The sequence below is a fragment of the Anser brachyrhynchus genome (genome assembly GCF_964034855.1).
Source record: "Anser brachyrhynchus genome assembly, chromosome: 3".
NCBI lineage: Eukaryota > Metazoa > Chordata > Aves > Anseriformes > Anatidae > Anser > Anser brachyrhynchus.
In genome coordinates, this window is record NC_137696.1 from 29331776 (window position 1) to 29359099 (window position 27324).

General features: G+C 42.4%; 1 protein-coding gene across 3 annotated transcripts in view; it reads right to left on the reverse strand.

Annotated features, from left to right (window-relative positions):
• The window catches only part of LOC308192603 (uncharacterized protein), a 41953-nt gene that overhangs the window by 6645 nt on the left and 7984 nt on the right, over positions 1-27324 (reverse strand). For all 3 annotated transcript variants that reach the window (XM_080586378.1, XM_080586377.1, XM_080586376.1), the window contains exon 2: positions 22830-22882. In XM_080586378.1, coding sequence (XP_080442504.1) covers positions 22830-22882 — 53 coding nt within the window. The remainder of the gene's footprint in view (positions 1-22829; positions 22883-27324) is intronic.

The following is a 27324-nucleotide window of genomic DNA, read 5'->3' on the forward strand; positions in this document are numbered from 1 at the left end:
ATTTAAAAATTTGTACAATGTTTCAAGAGAATAAATGTGACCTATTAGCGAAGAATACTTTTCAACAGTAATTTTCAACAAATTGGTTTGTTTTGCACTACTTTATAGCATCAGCATCTTTTCTTTTTCATTAAAACTAGTCATTTCTTGAGGCTGAGTGGGAAAAAAAAAAGACAGAAGAAAATAATTGTTAAAAGCAGCTTAAGTGCACACTACAAATTTTGATAATTTTCTGCTCTGTTACCACTTCTATTCTTGGTATTGCTCTTTCTGTGGAAGAAACCAGCAAATCTTATTTACTACTAATACTTTCATCCACTGTCATCCGTAAATCCCAGATGTTCAGGCACAAACTGTGCAGGAGCAAAAGTTGTCCATTTCCAAATAACCTTTTCTGATTCCCATTCAAAAATCTGCAGTCACTTAAACCTCACCTGCTTGACAGCACACACACCCACACAAACAGGACATTGTTCTCTATTCATCATGCTTGAAAACCATGTCTGAACTTGTGTGATTAACAAAAAAAAAAAAAAAAAATCATGTGGACTTAGCTGTGGGGTAGATATTTCACTAGCATGGCCAACAGCATTTTTTTTTTCCTTCTGTTAAGAGCACGCAAAATAGGTGCAGCACAGTTTGAAAAATTAGGACTGGATAATGCCACTTTACCAGAGCAACGCAGCTGGTTTTTAACTTTGTTTCAGGAGCTGGCTGGCAACATGTATTGGCTGTGTAGCTCTTCAAGTATCTGCATCAGAGAAAGTTGAAGTGGCAGAGACTCTAACACCTTTCTTACATGAGATCATAGCTGGATTAGAAAATTAGCTTGAGAGTAAGACAGCCTGAAAAGGGATGTTGGTCAAAAGGAAAAGCAGATTCCAGTTCTGATGGACAAGAAAACACTATCTGTACACAGAAGAACCCACAAACGGAGAGGACAAGCCAACAGTCCATGGATCCCAATCTAGTATCCACAGGTTAAAACTCTGAGTCCAGGAGTAGAAGGCATTCCTGGGAAGCCCTGCAGCCAGGGGACAGCAGGTAGCAGGAGCCAGCAGCAGCAGGGCAAGGAAGCATGTTTAAAACATTGACGTGCAGGGGGCTGCAGTCAAGCTGGGTGCAAGCGCCACTCAATCATACTCACAGCTGCCCCCTCAGAGTTCGTATAAGCCTCCAAGCCCAGTACCACTGATGTGATTTTCTCTGGGATGTTTTCTGCCCTTCAGTAACGCTTCGGCAGGCAAGCAGGCCTACAGAAGTACATAGCCATTCCTGACTTGACTGTACTTCTCCAGAAGAATTACTTCCCAGCTAAGACAAGTGTTTTGTAGGTGCGAGAGGGAAGCTTTTTATCATGTGTTCGAGTAGAAACATCATACAGGTCCAAATTACACTCTCATATATACAAATAGATCTGCTAAGCGTGGATCTGCTTTTCTTCGTTTGGACAGACACTGCTTAACTAAGGAAAAGTTACCTCCACCTGGCAGCAAAGAGGTGTGTTTCATCGGGCACACTTATGTGATGGGATTCCAGGAATGAGGAAATTATTCTTTGAGAGAAAAAGTCCGGGTGCTTAACAGTCCACATGATCTTCATTTGGTCATGTCTGCTTTCTTAAGGGCGTTCACTTTGGAGCTGGCGTAGTGCCAGAACAACTTCATTTTGAAGGTGTTAAATCACTCTCTGTCCTCCTCAAGAGGTGATTCCTGTTCACCAAGCAGCCCATTCTCCCTCGGGTATCGATGTGCACTGCCCTCTCAGGGAAGTGGGAGCTGTGTGCACGTAACCACCAAGGAGAGCATTCCCATCCTGTTACACCCCAATGCACAAACCATACCCAAAGCATCTGTCCCTGCTGCAAAGAATAAGCACAAAACCTTGTGTGGCTACTAGGGACCCTTCAGGCTCCAGGTCAGAAAATGGTTCACATTAATGGAACTGAAGTGCACACTCAAGTGGTTTGCTGAATAGGACTGATTTGCTTAAATGAGACTTCTGTCTTTGAGGAGAGAGTCGTGCTACCAGCACAGCTCCCGTAGGCAGCCTTACAATAACAAAACACAGAATGTGTTCGTTAAATAAGAACATGAAAATACCACCAGGTGAGTAAGCAGATTGCAGTTTCGATAGTGTTTTCATCACAAACACTGTGATTTGTTTTTTTAATTTTTATGAAAAGCTCTTTGACAGTGTCATTTTAAGTAAATCATTCTCCACAAAGCTTTTCTATTTATTCTTTACAATTTCCATCATCAGATATTAGCCTCTTCAAAGAAAGAGCAACTTGTCAAAAACTAAAAAAAAAAAAAATCCTGTCTCAGAATTTAATGAGAACATTTATTCTTTCTTTTCTCTGAAGATGATAACAATGTGATGGATGAAATATAGAGATAACTATCCCATTGGAAAGTAAACTCCAAATAATATTTTCACTTTTCACAATCCAAAATGGATAAATATGATTTGGCTTTGGTCACTCACCAAGGAAATCATTAATGACCTCTAATTGCAAAATCTTTATCCTGGTTGATGTACAAATATTAAAACACCCATCCTGGCTTTCAGATCCCCAAAAGAGTCTGTTTCCAAGAAATAGGTTAGAAAAATCCTCCTTTCAATTTCACGTTCTGGATATCATTGTTATTTTACAGCTACAACACTGAGCTCAAGCCAGGCGTATGTCCGGATAGGCAGGTTACTCTTCCTTATGTGAAATGCCAATTGACAAGTCTGCAGAAGGGTTTTTAGCACACTCAGTTTAGATCCACAGCTGGTATAAACCTGCACAGCACTGAAGACATGAACTAGCTAAGAGTTTTGTCCTTTAATCTCAGAATCCCTACATTAGACATAACATGGCCAAATGGACCAAAACAGACCAAGGACAGGGGGGAAAAAAAGATGTAGTTACAATAATGAAAAAAGCAGAAGACAGGCTCCTCACTCTGTTCATTTCAGTATGTTTTAATATTTCATTAAGAGCGAGTCCTTTAAAGTGCTGAGGGATTTTCTCAGGGCACAATCCATGTGAACAGATGGAGCCTTTCAGAAGAAGAGACAACACTAGGACTGAGGTTGAGGCAGTTGGGCATCACTGGCACCACTGGCTTGAGGGGAATAAGATGCTGTCAGTTGTTAGCATAAAAAGGAATTGTTCAGGGCTCGAAAACCAGCTGGTCAGCTCTGCAGGGAAACTGATCTCCATGTCAGGGTCCTCATGTTATCTCAGCTTACAGCTACATTTGGGCAAATTTTATGCCAGTCATGGAGGCCTCTGGTAATTCATCAAGTGTAAGCAAGTGGGATTTTAGATATGCTCTCACACTGTTCATCATGCTGATGGGGCTATGACACAGGCAGCACACAGACACGGATACCTGTTACACTATCCAGAGCCCTTCCACACAAGCCTTTTGGAAGCAGCTGGGGAAACTACACAGGAATTTCTGAGCCTCGTCCCGATTCACGGTCCAGGACTCTGTGCCAGACTTCCAGGCTTGTCTGGCTCCCAAAGAAGCCTCTGTCATCCTTGTTATATGTTGAAGTAATCTGCAATGAAATGTGGTAATAGTCTTTCTTTTTTGGAGTGGGTACTAATGTGGAAAGATGTCTGGGTAGGGCGTTAGTCCCCTGGGAAATTATATTCCAGACACTATATTCCTGAGATGATCCCACTTTGTAATCAGACTTCGGGCCCTTTGCCTTGAGTCAAGGCTGGTCACAATGTGAGAAAAGATGACTTTTGTCTCACACCCTCACCCCCTTGAAACCCAGAAAACAAACAACTTTCTACTCCCAGCTCTAAAGGACAGAGCTGGGAAAGTGAGCTGCTCGTTTCCCTCTGACTGGAAACTAATTGCTGCAACCACAGAATACAAAATGAAAGAGAAGCAAGACATAAAAATGCAGGCAGTAACAGTCCTGGCTGCTAAATGAACAGAATTATACTATCTGTCTGAGAGACCATGCTGAAAACTTGCTGTATTCCAAATCATACTCTTTTTTTATGGTGGGTTAAGGCAGCATCTTGCTTTAGTTTATCACCGCAAACGTCAAAAAATAAATGATTTAAACCAGACGTGTGGAATTTGTGCACATTTTAGGGCAGCTCCGATTTAGCAGATGCCTTGTATTAATAATATACAGTTGTGACAGGAAATGTGGTTTAGGTTCCTGGAAAAACATAAAAGCTAATTCCATTACTCCATTTCATGGTGCTTTTCCTCAAATGCTAAACTGGTTTTGATTATCCTGAAACCTTATAGTGCGAGAACTTTGTCAAGAGTATTAACTTATCTGTGCTTAACCTGCTTCCTACACATCTCCTCCTGTTGACCTACATTCTGAGCTACCTGTGAACAAGCCTAAAACACACAGACAGAGTTGTCCTACAAGACCTGGAAATGCTGCAGAGAGTCCTTTTTCTAGGACTATTTCAGCCATTATTTCTCCTTAGAGATGCTGTGTTCTGCTTCCTGTTCTCTTTTTATTCTGCCTGAATGAAAGCATTCCAGTTTCATCCAGTTTGATGAAATGTTTCAACAACGGCCCCCCAAAACCTCTTACCCATAGTAATGAGACAAATCATGGCAATTGATCTCTACAGGGAGTTTATTAGAGGCCTTCGTACAAACACTTTCCAGAACAGTGCTGCAACAGGCATGAACTCAAACAAACACTCCTTTTGCTATCTGCGTTTTGTCACTTGGTACTTTTTGAGCAGCCCGTCAGCTGGAAGAGGCTTTTTCCAGGAAAAGGGAAGCACGTTCTGCTGGATTAAGAAATAATACTGAAGTGAATTCACTTCAGCTAAATTTTCTTCAATACCATAGAACTTACATAGCTTATGTATCACTGCAAGTAAATAGAAGTCGTAACAGGAACATGTTACTTTCAGTGTACCTAAATACATATGTTTTTCAGCAGTAAACCTCAATGAAGTCCTGAATTCAAGAGCATTCGTCTGATGATTAGCAAGCTATTGTATAGCCAAAAAAGGATCAGATATTTAATTCCTACCTGACAACAGAGAAGGACAATTCAGACAACAAGCAATGAAACAACCCACACACAAACACAGACAAACATCTACAGCTAATATTGTGTTTGGAGCAAAAGCAAATGTCTGGAGGTGAATTACAAAATTAGAAAAAGCTGAGTTTAATAAGAGCTTAACTCGGCTGCCCACAGTGGAAAGAAAGAACGTTGAGGTTTCACAAGGCTCAGCCCTCCCCTCCAAAAATCTCTCCATCAGGGTATCAAATGGCAGCACGCTTAACCAATGAAAAAAACTAATCAGAAGCATTACAGCAAGCTTGCATTATTTCATCACGGTACAGGGACACAATGCTGGGATCTTCTGAAAACCAGTGTGTAATATCCACCCCCACCTAGGTATCACATGCATGTGTGGATTTGTCATTAGTCCTTCTGAATTACATCATTTGTCACGGTATGACCAATTCCTGACAGTCTGTGTGTTGTTGTGGTTCGTGAAGTCTTAAAAGGTTCCCGTATTGTAGGCTTGGTTTTGTCCTGCACCTTAGCCTAGGTGTTGGGTGAGTAAATAAATGTATGATACCCTCAGCAAACTCAAGGTCAGCTTTGGAAATCTAGGGATGAACCTACTGTGCAGCTGACTAGTTTTCAGATGTGGCTATGGTAGTCCTCACAAGAGTAATATTTGGGAATATCATCAGCAACTATGTCTGCATACATTTAGTTTCGGTCAGATTAAGAAAAAGCACAAGAAAGATCTCCCCTTTGAGCTGGCTGAGCAGATGGGGAATGGAAAAACTCAGTTCGTCATTCCAAAATGTTTTCTTTACCCTTACCATTATCGCATACATTTACCAATTTATAATAATCAGTAATTATTTGCTGGATTGTTCTGAAGACTTTCCTCTGTAAACCATACTTATTATAATACATTGTGTAGCACCTGAAAGTGCAGCAAGTGATTTCATAAGTAAACAAGAGTTATGCTTTCTGCTATGAAGTTTTCAGACTAAAAAGGAGTGTCAAATAGCTTATGAATACAATTTAACCTTGCTTACTGTGAGTAGCAGAAAATGAACTAAATGGATAATTTGTTCTGAAGAACGTACCCAGAAGTCCCTTCTGAAGCCACAGCTGTTCAGAACACTCACAAATATATATATATATATTTATGCTTTCTCAATAATCCTGTTCCACTGCTCCACACCAGAGCAGTAGACAGAAACAACGTCCCTTAACTTTCCTTCTGCAGGCCTCCATCAATACAGATCACAGCAGAGCCCTGGATCCCATAACCACCTTAATATCATATGGTAGGGAAAAAAAGAAAAGAAAAAATACTCTGATAACAAGAAATTAAACGAATAAAATCTACTAAAGAACATCTCAACTTCAACTGTAAACATTGCACAGGAAGATTATGTCAGATAGTGGAGAAAAAAAATGCATGAAAGTTGAAACTAAAATGTGAGTTGGAAGAGACCTCCTGAGGTGAGCTAGTCTGACCTCCTGCTCAAGGCAGTGTTTCAGGGGAGCCGTGGCTTTGCCTAGTCAAGTCTTGAAAGATTTCAAGGAAGAAAATTCTATCATCTCTCTGCATAACCTGCTCTGGAGATACAGTACCCTCCTGACAAGTTTTTCCATAATATCTCACGAAACATTGCATTCCAAGTAGCAACAGATTTAATTAATTCACTAGTGAAAGCCTCCAAGAAAGAAGCTAGGAAAATCTAAATGAGTGTTTCATAGGGTGTGAAGATCATTTAGGGAGGCCGAACGGCTCAAAGGGCTCTACTCTGTATGTACACTTTCACATGGTTGACATATGACACACTGCGGTGACAAATTTCTGAGGATTTTCAAACTTATATCCCAGCACGTTTCAGAGTATGGTCTTCTGGGGAAAGAGATGTCAAATGGATTTCTACATTACCATTCTGAGCACTACATACGTTCATGGGTATTTTCGTATATATATACATACACTGGCCCCATGCACACATGAAGCTTTTCTGTGGCAAGAAACTGTCAAAACCCTGGCTGTAGTTCTGTGTTGACAGCAGAAAAAATTTAACAGGAATATTTTGAGTACTTCAGAAATTTTTCTATCCCTTATTACACTATATGTTTATGCAACTTGAATTAAACAAGCCTTAGTGGAAATACTGATTTGTATGTCGTTGAGTGCATGGGCGTATAGCTAAATGCAATTTTTAAGTATGGAGTGGCATTCTCAGAACTTCAGACAGTATTACCAGGGGAAAAAGGTATTCTCAAAAGGCACCATAAGCAATTTGATAGTTTGATAGGTAAGCATTCACATTAAACATACTGATGCAACTAAAGGTTTGAGTACCTGTGTTTGGTGTGACATCAGATGCTTTTCACTGATTCCCACTCCACGCTCCTCCTTATGTTGAAAAATACATGTACATAAGACTGAAACTGGATAGATTAAGATATCCTAAACATTGCAATCACAGTATTCTCATTGTTGCCTTGCTCTAATAATATAGTTGTGAAAAAAAGAGGCACCCTCATGGACCTGACTTCATCTGCTTTTGATATGACACTGAAAGCACAGAAGAAAGGAAAGGCATATATAATGACGACCCCACTAATATTTCCACTGATGCAAGGAGCTCCCCCAGTTGGCTTACCGAATGACCATATGAGCTAAAGATCAAGCACCACTAAAGCCCTGAGGTGCGTGTCTGCACCATAGCTGTAACATACTGCAGAGATAGCTAAGCTGGCATTAAATAAGCTTGCTCAAATGCTGGACACAGTCAAACTGCAGATTAGCCTGCCAAGAAGTGGGGTAAGCCCTCTGCTCATCTCCAGGCCACTGCAATTAAATTGATCCCGGTATCCGAGCCAGCTCAGGTATTTCCACAACACTCTGAAGAGTGAGCACGTCCTTTAAAGTGAAGAACGAGTCAAGACTGAAAGAAAATGAGAACTTCATCAGCACAAACATCGAAAAGAGCTGACTTGACCAATTTAAGTACAGTTGTACTAATGAAACTCTAATTAAATCTGACTCTTTGGAAAGGTTAATAAATACTGTTGCAGTTGGTGGATTTCCATCCACGGCTACTGAGTTTTATTAAGAAGCTTAGTTTTTCCGAGAAAGGATTACCAAAGAAAGGACACTGCCAATTTTTTATGGTTTACAAAAATAGTGAGTCTAGATTGTTAGAATAGCATTACATTTCTTCTGAAATGTCTGCTCTTCTGTAAAGGACCAAATCATATTGACAACCTGAACAGTGTTTATGCTAATACAGAGGCTGAGGATTTTTAATGGAGTTTGATCACACAATCTGCTTTGAGAGGAAATCTCTGGGACTTTGGCAAGTGTACAAATTGTACAAGCACAGTGAATTCCTGTACTGTGATAAAGACAGTGAACAAGGTGTCTCCCAAGAGTCCCTTGAACCAAGAGTTTATGATCTGGGAAAGATCCATACTGGAGAATGGAACACTTTTAGGTGCATGTAGGGTTAGCTGTTTTTATTTTTTTCTGGACACATGCAGAATTATGTATAACATAGGGCCAAATGGAAAGTTCACATAATTAAGAAATATAAAATGTTGCTTCTTTTTGTATTTGGCTTAATGGAGTTAATTGATTGTTCCACCAAAATTGGTTAGAGTCCATCCTTTTAGAAAGGGTAAGGGGATTAAACAGATATACTTCTGGAAAGAAGTCTTGAAGGCATGGACCATGTACACTGGGTAGTCCTGCAGTGTTGTGGATTTTGTGTCCATTGAGTCCTTGGTCAGGAGAAGTACCAGAAGCTGCCATTTAGGAAGTGATGCAAAGTGCACCTCATCCTCATTTCATATCAATTACAGGCTCCCTGTGCAATCTTCAGGGGCTTTTTCGGTTAAATTTAGTTTCAGAGGAAAAAAGGGGATAGAGGGATTAACAGGCAGAGTAATAATAGCTTCCGATTGAGAAACAGTGTAAGCTAAATCTGAAGTTTTTTCTGCGTGTACAGGCCTTGCCTATTCATCAAAGACTATCAAAACTATTCAGCATGGAAATACACGTGATGTGGATCTGTTGTATATATTGAAATGTGGATACAGTCACTGGTTGAAGAACCCCCTAGTTGCAGATTTCCAGAAACTGGAAGAGCACACTGAGAGAAGCAAGACTTTATGCTTGTCTGGTATTTAAACTTTTTATCCAGGGCTCTGCTATTAGCCCATGTCACTCGCAGAATACTGGAACAGGCAAATCTCTGGTCTGACCCATTACAGCTGTTCTTAGCCTATGGGATTTACAGCAATCATGAGAAAACATGCAATTGCCTTTCACTCTGGTTTCATTCACCATTTCAGTCCTTCATTTTCCTGCCTGTGTGAAGCTTAATTAATTATCTGTACAGAGGCAAAGTGAATGTGACATCCAAGCCACTGACCTCTAGCTCCTTGTTCGCCTGGACATGTACTCACTATTTAGCCTCCTACAGTATAAGACAAAAGAGATGTCACAGTCTGCTTCAGCATGCAGCTCTGGAATTTAAGACACAACTTGGTACTCATGTCATTCTGTATTTTAGTTTTGTATTGCTCATTTAGTTTAACCTGTCAGAGCTAAGCAATGAGATATAAAAGACTATTCTATCCTTGGCAACAGAGAACAAAAAGGTGCAGCAAGCTCCTTGCACAGAGTTAATAGTGAAGATCTCACAGTTAAGCCCAGGCAGACTGGGCAAAACATGGGTTCTCTCTAGCCACATCTCCCATGTAGATGATGATGGATGAGTACCCCCAGGCTCTCTGCCACACAAATATATACAGTCTGTGCTTTAACATGAGGTTTCACGGTATATGTACATCCCCAAACACAGCAGTATGGAGCAAGGAGCAGGTCCCTGCATAAACATGCTGTATCTCCCAGGTCCCTGTTCTTCCTACAGAGCCCTTCTGCTCCCCACTACAAGAAGTACGTACATACATTCCCCTTCATTTAGCCCCATACCTTGGAGTCACTATCACTTTACAAGATTTGGCAGGCAATGTCCTATTTGGACTTCCAACCTCTCGTCTGAAATACAGCAGGCAAACATCACTCAACAAGCTGACAATGGAAGGAAAAATCTTTGATACACCAACTTAGTAAAGCCCAATGTCCTGGTTGCAAATCCGCTGTAATCCCGTGTTATCAGAAGGCACTCCCACTTGTTGAGAATCAGAAAGCTTTCTACTCTGCTATTATCCTCTCTAGCATCCACGCTTCCCCTGCTGCTTTTCTTTTCTTGTGCAGATACTGCAGCACGTGGAAAATGCTGAAACTGAACTGCTGATAACATCACACCTTTAACAAACTTGCAGACTGATGGATTCCTACCAGAAACTGTGTTCACAGAGCAAGCTGTAAATTTAGAAAGGCAAGCATGTAGTTTGACTGAAGGGAATGTAATCCAAGAACTGATGATACTGTTAGATAAATGCCTGAAAGGACCAGCTGTAGTAAAGAATAAGCTCTCAACATCTTCCCTAATGGAGTGTGGCTCTTTCTAAGAAAAGAAAAAAAAAGTGTTTTTATTATTCCAGTCTTTTACCAGAATGTGCTATCATAGCCTATCATCAGGATATGCATGAAGGAACAGGAAAAGCAGCATACATATATGCATGACCATGTCAATTCAAGATATGTGGGGAAAAAATACTTGTAGGATTTCAAACATGTCCATTAAGATAAAGTATCGCCCATTTGATATAAGAAAAAACTCTGCTGGAGTGAAACCATACAACTGCTGCAGATCACAAACCCTAGATGCTGTGCGTAACAATGGAAACTGTAATCCCTCGGGGAAAAACAAATGAACAAATTAACACCCCCTTAAATATTTTTAGATGTCTCTTTACCAGCAAATGTACAGTCTCCTGATATCCAGAAAAATAGAAATAGCTCTTTCTCTACACAAGATCCTTGATGCTCAGGTCTGCAGAGAAAAAAAGACCAGATCTCTGAGGAGGATCAAGGCTTGCCAGACAGACCTGGTGTGGATTTACTCTCTTTCGTCATACCTTTGTTCCAGCTGCCTGTTCGGTAAAAGTGACTCCCTCCTCTCTCATTACACTGCCTGTTTTCACATGAGACACTCTTTTAACATAGAATTCTGCATTTTGTACCCAATGTCTCTTTTTTGCTTCCTCCCTCGTTTCACCACTTGACTTCAAAGCGTGTCCCCCCAGCATGGCACGGCCCCCTCGGGCAGCCTCATGCTGCCACAGGGGCCCCTCTGGGTGCTTCCAAATGCAGCCCAGCTCTCTTGTTCAATGAGAGAGGCAGCAATGCAAGAGAAAACAGCACCCAAGAGTCTGCCAGCTTCCCTCTCCCTCTCTCCCCTGCCACAACCATTGTGGCCATAACGGCGAGCAGCCTGACGTGCCCCTGCTGCCACTGCCATGGCCTTCGAGTGCCGGCAGCGGGGGACACCGCTTGCCATGTCACCCAGGCTCTACTGCGGGTTCCCCGTGGAACTACAGCTAGGGGTTGAAATGTCACCTCAAAGCCCCATCCATCTCTGTGGGCCTGGGGACAGCCCTGCTGGGACCCTCCAGCCCAGCGGCCCCTCTGGAGCAGCCGTGTGGGGTAAAGGAGGCCGCCCCGCGCCACATCACCACCCCCTGCCCCCTTACGCTGCTCTCTCTGCTGGCGGTTTGCGTTTCTCTGGGAGCTGTTGAGGAGCGTATCTGCACTTAGGGAGATTCCCACTTTGCCAAGCAACCCCACAGCTTTATAAGTGCCCATTCTGAGCGGAATTAACATGAAATTCCCAAGCCCATTGTATTTCCCATTGCCTGTGGAGAGAACCCCCAAACAAGCGTATTTGAAGCACTTGTCTTGTCTGCTACTTATTTAGCTGCCAGTGACAGAGAGAAGTCTCCAGGGAAAACGGCATTTTGCAAGAACTTCAATTTTATTTTAGCCAGTTGTGACAAAATAACTGAGTAAATTTTAGCCCACTTTGGATCTCCTTTCCCCATAAAAAAAAGTGGGCTTATTAAAAGACTCTCCTAAAAAAACAGTTTTAAAGTACAGTCACATAACAATCCATGTACAAAGACCATAAAAAATTCCAGACATCCTTTAGTTGTGGTGGTTTAATTTCTGGAAAAGGTTTCTTTTTGAGTCTCCAGTTACAAGCCCAAAATCCACATTTCCACACTCAGAATATAACAAAGGCCCCTGAAATTGAAACAAAGGGACAAAAGTGACTTTCTTTTTAAGGATCTGCAAGCTGACAGGGAACTACTATGGGAAACAGATGAGAAACACAGACTCCAGCTGAGCTGTGTGAAACAGCCAGTCCCTGTTTGTTACTAGACAAAATGGCAGGCACGTAGAGAGCTCTCTTTTTTTCCCCTGCTTTTTCTCTTATGCTCTATTTTATATTTCCGTGATGAATTGCAAGGAATTCTTTGAAGGGATGGACCAGGGGCAGAACTATCCATACCTTCCCAAGGTCCTCACACCCCTAGGAGAAGCAAGGCAGAGTTTATGGGTGTCTCACCCCATGCCCAGCTGAAGCACAGGGGAGGGATGGAGCAGGCAGCTCTGCTGCCGCTGCGTGCAAGAGGACACACGTGCACAGGGAAGGACAGTTGCAATGGCATTAAAAATAAATTGGCCCGTGGGGAACTTGGAGTCATTGACAACCAGCTGGTCACCATGAGCTGGGTGGGACCAGTTCTCACAGAGTTTTTGAGCAGGCTTTTTTTTTTTTTTTAAACAGGAAAGAAAAGCTATTATCTATTTTTGCCAAACAGTTTAATTGAAAAAGGAAGAAACATCAGTCTTAGAGACTGTTCATCCAAATATATTATTCTCTGAAAGGCACGTATTATCTGCATGCTTTAAGATGAGTCACCAGTGTCCTGCTATGCCTGGAGAGCGAACAAATTGAAGAGCCAAACCTGTTTCACAGCAGTGAGGAGCAGGCAGTTACTAAAGGGATAGTTTAGTACTGGCACAGGTTACCAAGGGATTCTGTGCCACTCCCATCCTTCTAGATTTTTAGACAAACAGCTGCCAGAAATGATAGATGGGTGTAAACCAGAAGGGAGAGCGCATCTTACAATCTCATGTGATTCTACATAGGTCTGAAGAGATCCTTCAGGACAACACTTTGCATTTCATTACCAGTCATAAGAGAAAGTATTAAAAAAAAAACCCACACTTTCTATACATTTATCAGTCAGAGCACACAGCAATAACTCTGACTTTGAGTAATTATTTCTGTTTTTACCCAGAAATTATTTTCAGGGGACAATTTTACATCCTGGATTTGCCTATATTAGAATATGCTGCTACCTGCCTATGCAATAATTCACTCTGATGGAGGAACATAACATACATTAGCAGACCTAGCCTAATCAACCTCTACAGTTGAGCATTTGAGGGCTCTTGGCAACTACAGCAATTCAAATATGAAAAAAAAAATTTAACACTCAAGAGCCTAATTGATAGAGGAGCTTTATTAGCTAGTAGGTATAAAGCTTCATCTTCCATACAGAAAAAAGGTACTTGGTTTTGTTAATTGGTTAATGATGAAGCAAAGCCTTTGAACATTGGCCTATTTATATAGTAGCTGGACTGTTACAACATTAAGGATTTGATGAAATATTTGAAGGATAACTTGACCCTGCAGATGTTGTTAATGCTCAAGTGCTGAAAACATAAACTAACTCACATTTAAGCAATAGAATAAATTGCCACCAGTACATGTGGGATGTATGACCATATATGACTTACAATAACTATAAAGCAGCTTGAGTTATAAATGGCTTGCTTCAGGAATTGTTCTCTGGAACTTAACCCCAAATCATTTTTCTTTTCTTGGTCTTATCCTGTTTCTGCCAGGATAAGGAAATTATGTGGATAAAAAGTGATGAACTGCTAGCAAGGTGTTGCTTGGCATAGAGATTTTAGAAATAGAAGATTATTGATGTTTTAACCCTGGCTTCAGCAGAAATAAAACAGTGGGGTTTTTCTTCATAACTTAAATGTGAGTAGTGAGAGATGAAACTAGCAAAAAGCCACAAATACTATTTTGGTTTTATCTAGTCTCTGTCTAATTTGATAGTCCACATGCTGGGTCCATGGCTTCTAGCAGAGACCAACACTGCATTTTTCATGAAGGAGCTGTAAAAATAAGTGATGTTCTGTTGTAGTTCAGAACTGGGTGGCAGATATGCCTGGAAAGTGTACTTGTAGAAGCCGTCATATAAACTTGAGTTGTTCTGTTGACCTACTTACTAGTTTAGTGCGGACATACTGTGACCTGCTTCAGAATTTGCACCAGGCTTACTTAATAAACTTGTACTTTGCAAGACAGAAAAAGCCCACACAGCACAGTATACTGTATAATAGGTAACTGATGAAATCTAACAGGAAGTCTACAGGAAGTACTGCAAACCAGATGGGAAGGAACATAGGCATCCAAGAATACAGCCAGATTGCCGAGATAACTTAGTAGCACAAAATAGTAACCTTAGTTCATTTCTTCCCTCATCTCCATGAGTTTTTATGCCCACTTGGCTTTGAGAAATCTTCATTCTGAGTCTTTGAACCTGTTCGCAGTATGCAGCATATGTTTTTTTAGGCATATGTTAAACATGATCTCTGTTATGGAATGCTGTTAATTCCTGGCCACAGGACTGACAAGTTGGAGATGCACGGCACCATACTCCCCATGGGGTAAAGAAAAAAGTCAAAAGAGCTCATCCATCTCATGGCTCCTGACCTAGAAAATAGCCTCTCATCTCAAGGGAGAATCTTGAAGACCAAGACGGTCCAACCAAACTAAGCGCCGTATCGTGAGTAAAAGAGCTGAAAGAGTGGATGTGTTTGCCAGCTATTGCTGAACTAAAGATAGAAGGCTCTGCTTATGGATTGACCCAGAACATCTAAATACATGAAAAGAAAGCATTTTCCACTGTCTACAAAAGGAGAAATTCTGGAAGAAGGGATTGATGCCAAATATTTTTCTAAGCTTGATGTGTCAGAAGGGCTCTGGCAAATGCCTTTAGAAAAACAGCTCATGTTTGCACATATTCACCAACCTTTTTGGGAGACAGTTTCTTCAGACTGCCAGTTAGGTTGTGCTTGGCACCTGAAACATTCTACTGGAAAATACAACATGTTTTTTGTTGCTATAGAAGGTAGTAAGGTTTACAAAGATTATGTTTTGGTCTGGGGAAAAAGAGTAGAAGTGTATGACTGAGGACTTGAAGTAGAAAGAGCTGAAGTTTCTGGCTAAAGCTAAACAAGCAAAAGTATAAACTCTAATGGAAATAACATACTTGGGAGAAAAATTAACACAGCAAGGAATACAAACAAACCACAGTACAGCTGAGGGCATTGCAAACTTGCCTAGTCCAATAGACAAGGAAATGTAATAAAGAATTAATGGAATTATGAAGTTTGTAACAGCATTTGTACCTAATTTAGTTGTTTTTTTTTTTCTGATTTTCTCAGAATTACATTGCTTATAGCTTTGTTATAAGGATTTCAGATAGCTACGCAAGACTGGCCCACTGTCGTACATACAGCAAGTTTTGAAAAAGTTGGAATGTTTGCCTGTGACTATGTGAACATACGCCTACCAGCCTGCAGCTTTGCACTAGGAAAGGTGTTTTTAGAAATGAGAATCCGTACAGCAGTACTAACACCAACCTGCTTTGACTGCAGCAATGACTTGAGATATATCTTTCAGTAGCACATGTCTTTCAGTGGCCCTAAGGTCCTCACACTGTATCTTCTTAGTCCTTGCAGTGTGCCCAGTTGACTCACATATTCCCCAGGTTGTCTTAGCCCTTAAGCAAATATAGGTAAGACCTTGAGACCTTGTGTCAACTGTGCCACTAGACAAGTTTCAAGGGTTTACCTGTTGCTGTCATTTTTATGGTAGTCTGCCTAGATTTAAGGATTACTTCAGCTGATGAAGCCTGTTATGAGCTACGATGCCTTGTTATGAGACCTGCTTGGATTTGGACAGGAAGAAGGCTCAGGGCTATTGCAGTACAAAGAACAGGAGATGAAGGAAAAGTCAATAGAAGAGAAAGTTCACCACTCTTAAGATCACCATAGGGATCTATTGCCTTGTGAAACTCAGTTTAACCAAGTTGCAGATTTTTGTACGTAATGTGGCACCAGTCTTCACTGATCTCCTCACTTCCAGTTTCACTTAAAAACACATGCTGAATCAGTTTGAACTCTGAGTTGCACAGTCCCTGTGATCTGCCTGGTAGATCGCTCCTAAGAAAGCCAAGAGCCCAAGTATCAACTCTATGGCTCCTGAATCTTCCTCATGTGCTGCCCAAGGAGAGTATTACACACAATGCCAAGGCAAATAGCTTTGGCATTCTTTGTATAGATCAGCAACAGATCTTTCAGTACAATTTGCTGCGGTCACAATTGTGACATTCCTTTTTTTAAGCAATTGTAACACAACTGATCTCTTGAGTTACAGACTGTTGAGGAGGGATCCCTGCACAAACAGCAGCGAAGGGAACTGTGCGAACACTGAATTGTACAGGAATGAGTCAGTGGTGGTTTTTCTAACAAAATAAGTAATAGTGAAAAATGGAACTGGACATCTGCTATCCGTGGTTTCTAAAAGGGATTCTTTTCCCCTAAGATGAGGGAGGGACTTTAAATGGGGGGACCAAATTTTTTTTGCAGTTACACGTTTAACAGCAGGAAGCTAATTCACATACACAAGTACATACATTCTGCATCACTGATACTGCCTAATTCTCCAAGCTGAGCCCACAAAACAATACAGTCATCAGATCTCTCAAGATCTTGGCTCCCATCCCCAAGACTAGATTGGAAAGGTACATCATTAAGAAAAAGATGTTTGTGTGTCCTGTAAACAAAAAAATGCTTACCACTAAAAGACCACCATGTATAGGAACAAGGCTGTGAAACAGGAGTAGAGTGAGGGTTGAGGTCCAGTAGCAGAAGGCTGCAGCTGTCAGCTTAAGGCTCACTCTCCAGCAGTGCTTACCCATCTGTAATGACCAGGAAGCTCCAGAGCTCTTCAGGGTTTCTCCAGTAAACGATTTTCCTGCATCATTATCAGAAGCTGGTCATCACAGACACTATGTTAACATCAAGTTCTTAATGAGGGAATGACGGTTTAAACCAGCCAAACCCTTGGGGTTTGCAATGTATGCCTGTGTTAAAACCTTGACACCAAAGGTAGGATTTCTGGCCTTCAGCTCATAGCTGGGAGTAAGACTATACTAAAAAGAATCCTGTTTTTTTTTTTTTTTTTTTTTTTTTTGCCAAAGCTGAGGTCAGCCTGCAAAACCTGCCTCAAAACCCACTCCAAGTGCACCCATGAGACTACCGAGCACCTCTGAAACAGGCTTTTCAATGGGAAGCACGCTTGTTTGCATGCAAACGTAGCAAATTCAAATCCCAGCCTCCAAAATGTAACACACCACTGATACTGAAGCACCATATTTTCTATTTCTTAAGATTTGGAGATCCTCCTGTGGTTTTTTTTTTCTTCCAAACATGGCCTTTGTATTTCTGTACCTCAATATTAAAAATTTTGCAAGTGTTGCTACAACATAATAACGTCCCCTAAATTAATGCGGATTCTTGTTTGCATATTCTTCTATGCCCTATAATCCTACTCTTAATCACTTTTTTTTTTTTTACCTTTTTTCCTTCTTTTTTCTTATATAAGGATCTTTAGACATTAACAGATTCTACACGCTTTGAAAATCTTAGGACAAACTATGCTACCTTAGATGTTACTGTGACACATGCTCTCTGACAGATACATCTCCAGTGTCATGTCTTCCAGCAGGTTCTCCTATTCTTTGTAAAGGAATTAATCTGAAAAAAGTGCATGTAGCTCAATTCTGCAGCTTTCTGCTCCAAGTGGTAGGTAAAATATATCAACACAGACAGTAAAAGGATAGTTCTATTTTTTCCATAATATTTTCCCTTATAACGTAAGAGCAAAAACTTCACACCATTTAGGTCAGCATTTCCCATTGGGCCAAAACACAATCCTGAAAATTCTGTGAATTGCTGAGGATATTAAACGCTGAGGATAAGATTACAGAGAAACAATGCAGCCATTTTGAGCCGAGCTTTCCCACAGTGAAAGGTTCAGGGAGGCCCAGCTGGTTGTTTTGACTTCAGACACTGACTCAGGGATTGGAAAGTTGGACACCAAGGGTGGAGTAGAGAAACGATTTGGCAGGCAAAAGGAAAAAATTAACCTTTTTCAGTCCACATGCTGTGTTCTGCAGCTACCAGCCACTGTAGGGTCTAAAAACAGATTAGCTTCTGTATGTAGTGGGATTTAGTAGCATGCAAGTGATTATAATACCTTGTTTTGCACCTCTTTCATTTATGTTCTGCTTTTAGCTGGCTGCCTGGAAGCAACTTGTGTACACTGTGTATCTTAGAGGGGCCCAATCCTGTTTGAAAGTCTCAATAGTGCCATGACAAAAACTGCATGTTATATCTACAGAATAAGATTGCGGGAAGCCATCTCTATCTGAGCTTCTAAAAACTCTTCAGCTTTTTACAGAAGCTTCCTTCCCCCCCCCCCAAGCATTTGAAGTTTATTCTGAATATTTCTTTTTTTTGGAATAAAACCAAACATATTTTCTGATGGTACCTCAACAGTAGAGCAGCTATTTTGGTGGTTGCTTTGTTTTGTTTTCTTACATGCTATAATGTTTGCTCACTCCTGCTCCTTCCCTGGACAAAGCATGTTCAGTAACATATAGAGAGACGCCCTCAGAAGTGCACAGGCTTGCTCCTTGCAAACAATTTGAGTCTTGCTTCTGGCTTGCTCCAGAGCGAGAGACGTGGGCGCCGGGGCCACGGGGCAGGGCCACGGGGCAGGTTGGCGTGCGGTGGGGAGCCCTGGCAGGCAGCAGGAGAGCAGGGCGGCTGCCCCAGCGTGGGCTGCTGCTGAGGCAAGCCCGCCAGCTCCGCCGTGCCCTCTCGCTGGCGAGGTTGCAGCTGGGTTTTACAGCTGCACGCAGGGATGCTGTTAGGGCCGCGGCACACACCAGCGTGCAGGAGGCCAGCAGACACCTACTTGCTGATTTATAGGCATCGCTTTGTTGTGCATTCCTGCTGCCTGCGGGATCCTGCTGACTTTACACATGCTTAGCTCCCAGTAAGATCAGTGGCAACTTTGCCTTCATTGAGATCGTAATCCCGGAGCCTCCAAGAGGGAATATCGACAGACAGTGCCAAACCACTTGGTATTCTGTGTTTAGAAGGCTGTGCAGGCTACAGCAGAGAGTAATTCAGGGTGTATTTATTGCTGCAGCGTGACACTGGCAGGACGTCTAACCTCCTGGTGCATTGGCTTGCCCAGCTGGGGAATGCAGGCTACGAGGGGTGTGAATTCCCGTTTGGAAAGCGTGTTGAGATGCTTCAGAGAGGAAAAGAATTGTTTCTACAGAGCTGTTATTGTCTGAAGAGAATTATGACTTTTACAACTGAGAACTACCAGCTTTAAACAGAGATTTCTGTCTTAGCCTCTCTCTTTTTTCCAGCGAAGCATTTTTACTTTTTATACTGAGGAAGCCCCAAAGGCATTATTAGTAACATGTTTTCTTTCCTCTTTCTAAAATCCCACTTTTCAGTTTTCCTTCACTATCCGGTCCCAGGTTAGTGAGTACTGACAAATACTATCAACACATCTCGACAAAGAATAAAGTTCTGTCTAGAGCCATTTCACTCCCTCGAACATGTTGAGCTAAGAAAGCTGAAGAAGCGGGGGTGGGGGAAGAAAGACAGAAATGAGAAACATTTCCAAACATAACATAAAAGGTCTTGCTTTAAGACCATGGATTTCCTTTTTGGTACTTTCAAAGAATGCGTCTTTAGTTCTCTCTGGCTGTGTGACCAACAGTTGTGGGGTGTGTCTGTGGTTTTCTTCTCTTCACAGTAACACTATTGTTCAGAAACTGCAGCCAATTTATGGAAAGAGGTGGAATGTTTATGTAACTTACTTTGCTTTAGACAAGAAATGAAAAAAAAATGACTGGTGGAGGAAGGCCAGTCAAAACAGGATTTTTCTTCCTTTCTGGACACAGATGTTGGGGAAAAAAAGCCAGCTCTGTCTTCGCATTAAGCGAAACAGCATTTCCATTTTTAGACACTTTTTAAATTAAGTAGGTCAGAAAAACAAAATCAACCATTAGATTAGTGCTATAATTTACTTGTTTCAAAATGTGCCATGCTTGAGAGCTGCTCTGTTGACATGCTTACAACACTATAAACTGAGAAACAGATATATTAGGGTCAGATGATAGCACTTTTGCCTAGTCTGCTGTGTCCCAAACATACAGTTGGCAAGTACTGCCAGACTGCAGATGGCGAGTGTCTCTTCGTAACTAGAATGGAGTTTCCTGCCATTTCCAAATTAGCTGAGCTACAAATATGATTTGCAATTGCAGACCAAAGCAAGGTAGCCAAAAGAACAAGTCTCCTTATTTATGTGCCCCCACTGTCCATACTGGAAAAACTGAGAAACTAGAACCACTGAATTTCCACCTTACCTACCTAGTGCATTAACACCTTGTTTGACCGCCCTTCTTTAACTAGAAAGCCTATCTAAAATCTTTGGGCCAAATTCAGCTTTTCTAATTGGGGGAAGAAAAAAAAAAAAGATTTACTTAAATTTTTTTGGTTCAATGAAAATTGGGATCTTTAAAGTTTAAGGCATTCTCATGCGGACTCTCAGAGCTTGCATCAGTACAGGTTGGGCCTGATCTCAGCTAGGCAGGTGCAACTTGCCTGAGGCAGCCCCATTGCATCAAAAATACCTCAAAATGTGGTTTTGAATGTAAGAAACAATTTCCAGCCACCACTCAACACCATCACAAAACATATCCTGCTCATACTTTAGTGCCACCAGCTTGAAACCAAGCGGGCATCAAGCCAGGCTGTACAGACACCAGTTCTGGCCAGACCGGACTAGAGTGCCTAAATTCAAAATTTGCTCTTTGTCTGTTTCAGACATACACAGAAGTCACACAGAAACAACACGGAAAATATTATAAATAGAAAACAGAATAAAGTTTGGTGGATCAAAACCCCAAGTGAATGCAGCGTTCTCTTAAACCACAAAAAATACTGCGCTCAAGAGACACTGAGGAAGCTGCCCCTGCCAAAATTTTTCAGCCTTGACAGGGAGAACAATTTCTGGAGGAGGATTCTGTTTCTATAATTATCTGGTCCTTTGCCTCACTAAGACCACCAGCTTATTGCATTGGGCCAATAAAGGCTTTTCAGGTGCCAACAACATCCAAGAGCTTCCATCCTAGCCCAGTGCTCCTGTGGCAGAACACTCTTAAGCTACTACCAAGCACATAAGATTTTCAAGTTCTCTGAAAGGTGGGGCTGCACCAGCGTTAGCGAGGGCTGGAAGTTGTTCCAGCAACATTATTCAGCTTGAAACCCCTACTCAAGTGTGCAGAGAGTTTATTTGACCCAACGGGCCAGATCGAGCCGTGATTGCCTTACCTCCTTGCCAACTGCAACAGAATTGCACAAGCATGAGCTGTGCCTGGTCCAATAACAAGTAATCTGCCATATGGAAGCTACTGAGCAGACATCTGCAGGACACTGAAAGTGCTTTTCTATATACAGTGCTGAGTGCTACAGTTGTGCGTTCCACAGAGACTCGGTTTGCAAAGGGATAGAAATGAAACATTACTTAGGGTTTTGGTTTCTTGGCCTTGAAAACAGAAATCTGAAAACAATTAAAGCCCAGTGCCATACCAAATCAGTTATGCAGTCATTCCTGGATTTTCCCATGGAATTTTTACATAAGAACTAGGCTGTATCCGATGCAAGCTAATATACAAAGAATTGTGCTGGTCAGAGGCAGGCCAGCTTATATATGAGTTTCAGAAGTTTTTGCAAATGCGTGTAAAAATCAGAGGGAAACACATTGCTAAAGATTACTAGAAATTTGATGGCAACTCACTCATTAAAAGCTCTATCATGCCTTATATCTTGTCCCTAGCAGACTGTTTTCAGTACCCTCCCATTCAGACAGTGCTTATCTTCTCTATCAGTGCAAGCTTCCCTCCCCAGCACACCTTGTACACTCTGTCCCACAAACTGGGGCACTGGAAATACCCTTCCCATCTCCATTTGGACACCTTTCGGTTGCAACATGGCTGGGGGATGGAGCAAGCCCTGTGCTTTCTCAAGGAATGGGCAACCTTTGATGGCAGGTTGGCTGCTGTCCAGTAACACACAACGAAGAGGCTCCCTGCAGCTTTCTCAGCTCTTTGTGTATCTGTGTAGCAGCTGGGCACAATCTGGACTCACAATGGTGCGTCTGTAACAACACAACCAAATCCAGCCCTAGCATGGAAGGGAAACACCGTCCCACTGGAGGTCAATTTTTGAATTATAATGGTGCCCTCCAGCCTGCAGATAACTGAATCAGCTGCTTCCCCCTCCACTCAAACCACTGTGGCTAATGTTTCTTTATCCCATTAAAAGTCCAGTTGCCTTGAAAAGAGGCAATTCTTTCAGAAGTGAAATTTTGCCCATACAAAGGAATGAAAAAGACATCATATTCATCAGGCAGGAGAATCAGGCAGTCAAGTCGTGTTGTTTTGCCTTCTTTGCAAAGGACATTGCACAAACTTCTAGAGAGCATGACTGTGCAAGGGTAGGTCTCTGTTTTCTTGTATCTTGTTACCCATTCATGAGCACCACTGCAAAACTCACTACATTTAGTGACTGGTGTTACGACTGACCCGCAGAGTTCTGGAGGAAGCCTTACCCAGATCTGAGATGTGGACACAATGGCTTGCAGCACAGAGTCACCACGACAGACTGGATGAAAAAAAAAAAAATTGCTTTCCTTGAGTTTGAACCTATTCTGAGCCTTTTATGGTTAACTCAAAGCTTTTCTTTCATTGAGCTAAATGTTGTCATAATTTTCACTGCATTAATCTCTAGAGTTCAAATCCCTTTTTTTAACATGACACTTTGGATGTGAGATGACAAGTGTTAATATTCATTATTCTACTGAGCTATAAATATCATGAGGTATAACAACTCACTGGAAAGGACACAACCAAGATGATTTCCTCAGCCCTCTGCTTACATTCAGATCTTCATAACGGATACTATTTTTCACATACTGAAATGCTTTTGTTGCACTTCTTTTGGCACTAAAGTTCACTTACGCACTTCTATTTTAATGGATACTTGTAAAGTTAAATTAAAATAGTCATACTTTCCAGTTCACAGTAGGCAACTTGCACACTCATATTCATGTTCAGTCTATACACCATTATCCTGTTGCAGTACATGAAGAAAAGCAGTCATTTCAGAAACTACTGGAGTTTCCCTACTAAATTTTTCTAATAGATTATTTTTCTAGCAAGATCTTACTTGCAAAGTGTTTTCCCACCAGAAGTTTGCCAGATTTTTGGGGCAATGCTGAACAAAGGTCTCACCACCTTTGTAACACTAAACAGCATTTAGTCTCTTTCATAAACCTGATAGCCTGTAAATCTGAGATGGTCCACACCCTCTGCATTCCTATGTCGCATACTAACAGCCTCTTCTTTAATTACAAGGTGTGGCATTTCTGGACAAGAGACAGCTAATCCTCCAGACGTGTGTGTTATTTACATTTACCCTAGAATTTCTCCTTTATGCAAAGCTTTGGCTCTGAAATTGCAAAGGTTAAACCTCACAGACAAAATCTCTAGCTCATGGCCACACTTTGATGCCATTTAATATTCTGGTTTACTAACGATTAAGTGGAAGTGTTTTGAGCATATAGGATTCAGATCTAAAGGCTGGCAGCTATTTGGATCTAGGAGTTTGGTTCATGCCAGTATCTGTTACAAAACGTTAACCATCTGCAAAACTAAAACTTCAATAGGACCCATATTAACACATTACTTTAAACCACCTTCAACTGCAGTTGTATTGGTGAATTCTGATTTAGAAATAAGATGAACTAAAGCTCTGGGCTTCTTACGCAAAACGCCATCAGAAGACTGTGATTTCAGCTGTCTTAAACAGTCACTACTTCAGCTCCTGCAGCCGGGTAGGCAGCACTGCCCCGGTTTGCACCCTAACCCCAGGCTGTGCAGCCTCCTGGAGCTCCCTGGCAGGAGGCTGGGAGCCCCAGCTCTGTGGTTCATGCTGCAAGCCAGGGACAGGAGGCCCAGCTGCATGGGCACGACGGGACTAGCCCTGCAAAGTGGCAGAGCCGGGTGTGAGCGTGGTTGGCTCCAGTGGCTGAAGCACACCGCGTCCACCACTGCCTGGTGCAGGGGAGGACAGACACTCCTCCTGGGCCCGTTCCCGCCAAGCTCGCCAGGCCATTTCCTCACCTCTGTCCAAGTCTGTCACCCTCGGTGCTTCCCACATCCCACAGCTCAAGGAAATCCAAAAAGACTCAGCCCCACATACCTCCTCCTCTCCTTTCCCTTGAAATACTCCTCTTGTTCAAGGACTTCACTCCTTCTTCCGTCTTTTCAGCCTGGAGGGGAACATCCTCACTTCCTTCCTGAGAAACATCCCTTCAACATTACCCTTCCATGAGCCATCACAGCATGGACAACACTTGGCCACAGGGACCATGAGAGAGGGTGGCAGGCTGTGACTTCTGAAGAAAGCCACCATGGGACAGGACTCCCACTGTGGATCTGCCAAGATCCTCAGTGTAAAAAAAGACTTCCCTCCGTAACTGGGAATTTTGTTTATCACACAGCAGTGAGAACTTCCAGAGAAAGAAAAAGCTACGTAATTCTGGAGACTGCCTAAAAAAAGGAGCAGCTCTGCCTGCTTTTTTATATTGCCCATATTATAGGCAGACACCTACTAATGCTAGGATTACAACACAGCTCTTCCTTCTGTCTCTGCATCAGTCCCACTGACTTTAGAACAAAAAACCCTCTTTCAGGTGTGCAGCAGACTGGCAAATTCACATGCACCCCAGCTGTGGCTGAGATGCCCAATTTTGCTTTCCATAAAGAGGAACCAATATCTCACTTTGGGCTTGCACATGGCCGACATGGCCCCAGGTCTAGTGACCTCAGCCATGAGCCCTGACGGGAAGCGCCTGCCCAGGCAGCAGCAGAGCCTTGACATGTTGAGGGGCTACAGGGATCAAAATCTTGATTTCAGTGTCTCCAAAAGGGCTTTCTGACTGGAAGTCATTGCACTGGGCGTCCAGTGAGATGGAGGTAGATGGGCTGCAGGGGCCTCTGTGAGGAGAGGCCAAGGCTGCCCCGCGCCACACACAGCCAGCTCCAGTGGCCCCACCTCAGGGCACGGCCGGGCCCTGCAGCCAAGATGGTAGCACCCAGGGGAAAGTATACTTAAGAAAGGGCAAAGCACCACACAGGCAGGGAGTTAAAATGGGAGAACCAGCCCTGCAGAGCCCCATGGAGAAGGATGGGAAGAGGTGCTCCAGGTGCTAGAGCAGGGATTCCCCTGCAGCCCATGGAAAGGCCCATCCCAGAGCAGTCTGTGAAGGACTGCAGCTCATGGAGAGGACCCACACAGAGTAAAAGTGTGAGGAGGAAGGAGTGGCATGGACAAACTGTCATGGACTGACCACAAACCCCCATCCCCATCCCCCCTGAGCTGCCTGGACAGGGGGGCAGCTAGAGGAGCTGGGAATGAAGCTGAGCCTGAGGAAAAAGAAAGGAAGGTGTTGTTTCAATTAGTCCTTTTTTTTTTTTTTTTTTTCACTTTCCAAATGTATTTCAATTTGCAATAAATTAATTTTCTGAGTCATCTGCTTTACCCATGCCAGTAACTGGTAAGCCATCTCCCTGTCTTTATCTTGAACCACGAGCTTTTTTTCCATCTTATATTTCTCCCTGTCCTGCTTAGGAGAGGGAGTGAGAGAGCAGCCGGGTGGGTGTCTGGCAGCCTGACAAGGTCAACCCACCACAGTCATAAGCTGGCGCAACCGCAGGACAGAAAGAAGAGAGGAGGTCAAGAAGAGGAAAGAGTTAGCCTGGCACTGTACACAGAGCCCCATTTCAACACGAGCTCGTCATGAGGTTGACTTTGCGGGTTTGGAAACTAATTATTTGCAAGGACAAGGCTATCCCTGCCTCCAGCCCAGAGGCAGCACTCAAATAGGATAAGATCTTGCCTGAAGCATTCCAGGGAAAGTCCACTTGCAGGAAGGATCCTGCATGAAAGGTCAGAAAAGACACAGATCAGGAATCAGCAAGACTGTGAAGAGCCCCTCTTCATGGTTACTAAGAACACTATAAAATACCAGTATGGGTTTTAGCTCATAGCCTTTGCTAACCAGTGTATGCGTTGGCAGATGCAGCACTATTACACTAATACACTCTGCCCTTTCTGCCTAGGTCTCCCTTACCCTGACATCCCACTATGCCGCTTAAGAATGCCAGGCAAGCACATAAACTGATCCTGCTCTGTGACTGAATGCAGCAGAAAATTTATTAATGGAAAAGAGAAGAAACTCAATAGGAAAATCATCTCTGAACATAGCCCAGGCAAAAGGTAACTTGCCGTAACACAGCCCTGAAAGGCACTACTAGCAAAAATACCCTGGCATGTTACAGCATCCTCCTGACTTGTACAAAAGCTGCTTTATTGCTGATCTCAGTTTACTCTATTCCCAGGCATAACTGAATTTTGTTGATTTTTTATGGGTCACCTGGCTTCGCAGTAGGTGTTCTGGGCCATCATTAAAGTTGTGTAAGGCAAAGCTATTAGATTTTTCCTTCTTTTTGCAGAGCTTCTCTCTATCCTTTTTTCAGCTGATCTGCAGAAGCTGCAGAAAGATATACAGGTCCTCTCCTGAAGCAGTCCCTGAATAACCAACTGCTTTTTCTTCCTCCCAGAGCTACATGCAACAAGGGAGAGGCTGCAGAAGGTGGACAGTATCAACAACATTGCCTCAGCTCCTCCAACAGTCCTCTTTGTAGCCCAAAAGCAACACTGGGAAGAAAGTGAACTCTCATACAAAATTCACTTTCTGGGTGAAATTCAAAAAAGAAAAAGTTTTTGGGTGAAAAACAAAAAAAATCCAGACTCAGAATGACAACTTTTGTAGGCAAAACTGCTTCCTTCCAGTTTCTCCAGCTTCACCTGCTTCCCATGCCTGATGCAGCAGAAAAAATCCCATAAGAAGCTCATCTATTCATACCCAGGAACTGCTCATGTTACTAATGTGCATAATCTGGATGAAAGTCATCAAAACCTTAGTGCATTCTTGAATCTGTATCCTGTCATATTCATTGTGGAAAGCACAGGGGGGAAAA